This window comes from Ostrea edulis, chromosome 4 (assembly GCF_947568905.1).
Source record: "Ostrea edulis chromosome 4, xbOstEdul1.1, whole genome shotgun sequence".
NCBI classification, from domain to species: Eukaryota; Metazoa; Mollusca; class Bivalvia; order Ostreida; family Ostreidae; genus Ostrea; species Ostrea edulis.
Window position 1 is genome coordinate 31280775 of NC_079167.1, and position 5442 is coordinate 31286216.

General features: G+C 35.6%; 1 protein-coding gene across 1 annotated transcript in view; it reads left to right on the forward strand.

The window, feature by feature from the left end:
- Positions 1 to 2729: 2729 nt before the first annotated feature.
- LOC125669753 (leukocyte receptor cluster member 8 homolog) overlaps positions 2730 to 5442 on the forward strand; it is an 11826-nt gene continuing 9113 nt past the window's right edge. Inside the window, exons 1-6 of the mRNA XM_056161352.1 lie at positions 2730 to 2886; positions 3498 to 3707; positions 4481 to 4574; positions 4659 to 4818; positions 5016 to 5208; positions 5298 to 5357. Of these exons, the coding sequence (XP_056017327.1) occupies positions 2831 to 2886; positions 3498 to 3707; positions 4481 to 4574; positions 4659 to 4818; positions 5016 to 5208; positions 5298 to 5357 (773 nt within the window). The 5' untranslated portion in view covers positions 2730 to 2830. The remainder of the gene's footprint in view (positions 2887 to 3497; positions 3708 to 4480; positions 4575 to 4658; positions 4819 to 5015; positions 5209 to 5297; positions 5358 to 5442) is intronic.

Consider the following 5442-nt stretch of genomic DNA (forward strand, 5'->3'; position numbering starts at 1 on the left):
CCCGATACTGTAGTCTGTAAATGGTTATTCATTGTATAATAGTAGCTAAATCTCTAGATCTATTCAGTTTTCTGCTTACAAATGTATCTACAGTTCCAAAATCAAACGATAGCAAGACCCACAGTATAGTCCCAAAGATATCCCACATCATCTGATTTCTATTGATATCAATAATACCTATCTCAAAGATATCCCACAGTATCTGATTTCTATTGATATCAATAATACATATCTCAAAGATATCCCACAGTATCTGATTTCTATTGATATCAATAACACCTATCTCAAAGATATCCCACATTACCTGATTTCTATTGATATCAATAATACCTATCTCAAAGATATCCCACATTATCTGATTTCTATTGATATCAATAATACCTATCTCAAAGATATCCCACAGTATCTGATTTCTATTGATATCAATAATACATATCTCAAAGATATCCCACAGTATCTGATTTCTATTGATATCAATAATACCTATCTCAAAGATATCCCACATTATCTGATTTCTACTGATATCAATAATACCTATCTCAAAGATATCCCACATTATCTGATTTCTATTGATATCAATAATACCTATCTCAAAAATATCCCACATTATCTGATTTCTACTGATATCAATAATACCTATCTCAAAGATACCCCACAACACCTGACTGATTTCTACTGATATCAATAATACCTATCTCAAAGATATCCCACATTACCTGATTTCTATTTATATCAATAATACCTATCTCAAAGATATCCTACATTATCTGTTTGTCTGAAAATTGGAAAATGTTTGGAAATACTAACAGTAAAAAATGCATTGCAATTTGTAGTATTTTTAATAAACAGGAATATTGATAGGTTTAATTAATTGTTATGTGCTTCAGTGTTCTATTCTTTTAATTCCTCAACATGCTCAAGAGTGATTTAAAAAATGAGTCGTTAAAGATATTGAATAATCACTGGAAATTCTAAATCAAATTTGGATACTATAGGTTTGTAAAGTGTCAAGGCTTTCTAAAAATTATTAGTATCATCTAAAGACCACGTATAGGATCATTTAAAACACAACTAGAATTAAACATCTATGTGTGATATTAACAATCATAACTTTCAATCATATGTCGATTTGATATATACCCGTGAACTCGAAATAAAAACCACCACAGAGTCGTCCACTTCTGCTTCATACTTAAGATATTTTATTGCATGAAGGTAGATATTAACGGCAAACTAACAACCCAACTTGATGACAAACGGGATGATTTCACCTTCGCTATCGTCAACTTCTCATTTTTATGTAGCAATATTCCATTATCACCTGCATATGGTGTTTATAACTCTTGACTGATTCGATACGCAAGAGCTTGTTCTGCGTATGGTCAGTTTTTAAATCGAGGCAAGCTACCGACAAACAATTTGATGGTGCAGGAGTTTCAACAGTTTCGTAAATTCTATGGTCGTTATACCGATCTAGTTTGCTAATACAACCTATCATTGGGTCAAATGTTGTCTGACGTGTTTCATACCGATTGTTAGACCGTTCTTGGCACACTGATTTTGACTACGGATAACTCTGTTTACCTGATCAAGATGTAGGGCTCACGGCGGGTGTGACCGGTCGACACTCCTCCTAGGCACCTGATCCCACCTCTGATGTGTCCAGGGGTCTGTGTTTGTCCAACTCTTTATTTTGTATTCCTTATAGGAATTATGAGATTGATCATTGTTCGTTATCTTCACCAGAAACTTATGATTATATAAACAACATGTCTCTGTCGTCACCTATATAGCAATATTCAAATCTAATCAAAATTGGCTGTTTTGAATCCGCTACGAATTTTCAAACGCGAGAAGCAGTAGCGGATCCGATTCAAAACAGCTACGTTTGAAAAGCGATATAGCGGATTCATGACAGCAATATTCCATCATCATCATGCACCTCAACAGGCGTGTAGCTAGCCCTGTTTTGAAGTGTAAGCCCATACAGCCGGCTTGGCCGTGGTCTGGGGGCCCGACGGAAAACAATTTCAGCAAATCAGGGCCCCCTAAAATGCAGTTAGAAAGCTTCCTATTTAACAAAATATATATTTAGTAATTTACCACATTTCTTGTTTTTAAAAGCATGATTTTAAGAATCACCGAAGAGACACGATTTTCAAAAATGCATCCCGTACCACATATATGTCCGTGTCCAATCTCAACATGACACGCCTTGCGACAGCGTAATTTAATGTAAATTTAATCAATAGCAGAATGTAGATCACAGACGCCGGTGATGACCAGCAATTTAGTGGGCATAATTAATATATCAATTTCCCAGCATCTGTAACTTTATCTTCAATTTCCATTAATCCACTGTGTACGTCGTGCCTTTCATTGCAGGTTCACACACTCTCTCTTCTCCTATCTTTCTCTCACTGACACATTTTTTCTTCTTTCTTTCTATTATTATTTTTTTTTTAGTTACCGAATAATGTGTAATTAAGCCTTACATGGCAGCTGCGCGCCCTACAACTTCTGAATAAAATAAATTTGCTTATCCTAAATACTGTAAAAAAAAATATGGAAAAGAGAGGTAATGTTTTTCGTGTGTCTTAGGTTTGTTTTTGTACTTAGTAGTTACATAGACATATGACGGACCCTCCATTCTCGGGCCTTTCCGTCGCACACTTACTCATTGATTACGAGGCAGCGTTAGAATCAAGGGGAGTCTATCCAGTTTATCGCATACTCCGAGTTTGCCGGAAAAATCCGAGAGGTCGTTGCGATATCGCAAATCACGTGATTTTGTGACGTCACATGTCTATCTAGAGAAGAAGACGAGACAATGACAACAGCGTGGCAGCAAAATCAGCCCAACCAGGCAGCTCAAGCAGCATTATGGTAAAGTCATATTCTTCTCGACAATATAAAAATAAATTATTTTTCAGACATGGGTGATTATTTCGAGAATTTAAAATGAATTTCAGAGAATCGTAGTATATAACGTCCGCCATGTTGTGAACCGTTTTAATGCCATGAACAGGTCCTATTCCTTTGTAATTGAGCCAGTCTTCCATTGTTCTGTCATCAGTTTTAATGTCATGACATCACATATTCTTATATAGACATGCCAGCAAACTGAACTTCGTGAAGTACATGATCTATGATAATGTTTCATAATCAAAAGTTGCGTCCCTTGACCGCCATATTGAACGGACGGAAATAACGTTACCTTTCAAAGCATAACAAATTGTTTAAACTTTTTTAAAAATCTGGAATTTATAAGTGTACTTAAAAATGTGCTGATATGATAGTTTTGTGTATATATAACCAATCGAGAGCCTAGACTTTTAATGTCTCAAGACTGCAATAATTGATTGGTAAAGAAAATATTTAACTAATCATGTGGATATTAAAAAGTCGATTAGGGGAAAATGAAACATGAATTACATGGGCTTATCTTCAATTTCATTTGTATTCAGGAAATCACAAATTATTTTTCCTTTTCTTAGGTCACAACAGTATGACCAATCTAATTCAACTGGTAATGAAAATCCACATTGGGCACAGGCAAGAAAAGCTTTGGAGAAGGCACAGGAAGAAAGCAACAAGAAAAACCCCAGCCAAGAAAGTGCAGTGCAGAACAACACCAACCTTAATGGGTTTTCTAACAATCCTAATGCTTCATACTATTACCAGCAAGTCTCTTTCTTTCAAAATAGGTAAATATTAGCCTAGGATATTGCAGTAATTTGTATTCCATTAAAAAAAACCCCAATAGTGCTCATATACTTAATTTATTGAAAGTGTATAAAAATCTGTTTAAAATCAGACTAATATGTTTTACTCCAAACCCCTGTCTCAAAGTTGTGTGAAAACTAATTACAAAAAACTTTAAAAGGGTGTGTTCTTGGATATTGGGACTGTACATCCAGGAATTATGCTAAAAGTAGTTGTTTTTTAATGGGAGAATGTTTGCTTCTGAGTAAATTCTTGTTGTGTCAGAGATTTATCTAGACTGTTTTTAGTACCGGTGAAGGGTACCTTTCCCCTTTGACAACTAATGAGTTCCTCTGCCACAGGTAAAAATTCCCCTTGAGAATTTTAACAAAAATCATTTGTATATACATATTTTAAGTCATTTTCTATAATTATCAAAGTCTTACAACATAGATAAGAATAAGTAATCAATCAATTCTTATGCCAGTTTTGAGGAGTTATAATCTGAGGATGTCCTCCACCTCACCTGGAAGCTCACGACTGCATTCTCAAAAATTCCCCTTTAATATGAAATGGGTAGTAACATTTAAAAGTTGGATAAATCCCTGTGTGTGATGTTTACAGCATATGAAAATCTTTTTGCTAGTGTTAAGATGCATATAATTTGTATCATGTGGCACTTTTCACTCACACCCCACAGAAAATTAGAAAAAAAGAATTTCTTGATGTGATACATTTTCAGTTTTTTTACAAGTTTTACGTATTTTACATTTAGAATGAACAATATGGGAGGGCCAATGGGTGGAATGGGACCAATGGGGCCCAGGTACCCACCGTACAGACAACAGCCGCCGATGACAAACCAGATGGTATGTATGTTGACATGAATGTGTAGACTTCTGTCCTGTTGGTCATATGTACCCCAAGTTTAAAGTTTTGTAAATCTGTGACAGATGTATGGAACCCCGCCAATGCCGCCACCACTTCCAGGACGGGACCCACCAGGATCGGACAGTAGTGGACCCAGATATGTGGGAAGCCCACAGGAAGCTAGCCCTTCCCGTCCTGAATTTAGACCACGACCATTCGGCAATTTTCAACATAGACAGAGAAGTACGGAATATTTAGGAATGATTTTTTTATCCTCCCAGTTCATTTTATTTCTAAATTGATTAGTTATTCATAATGTAACCATCAGATGAATGCTTATTGAAAGTAAGCACTATATTCACATGTGAAAATAACAAATCATGAAAGTTAAGTTATGCTCATGTATTTTATGGTATTATGATCTTTTAAAATTTTTCCAGATCCCCCAGGTGCAAATGGAATTAGGTTCCAGCTTCCCAACAAAGGATTAAAGCCAGCTCAGCCATTCACTGGACAGAAAAGATTTCAGTCACCATATTCTCAGAAGATGAAAACAGACATTGAGAATCTAAAACAGAACACTGGGTCGCAGAAGGTTCCACTGTCAGCTGCCAATCAGACTTCTGATAAGAGGTTGGTAGAAGGGTTTATATTGATTTGTTTTGATATTCAGTGAGAGGTAGTTTGGGTCATATCATAATTTTTATGTTAATTTGTTGTAGCAATGAAAAGAACCTATCAGGTGCTGAACCAACTGTGCAGGAATGGCCAGAAGACTTGAAGTAAGTCTTCACCGGGTAAATATCTTGTGGGAATGTGTTGCTTACTTGGGTATCCCATTTTAAATTTGAAAAATGTAATGGTCCA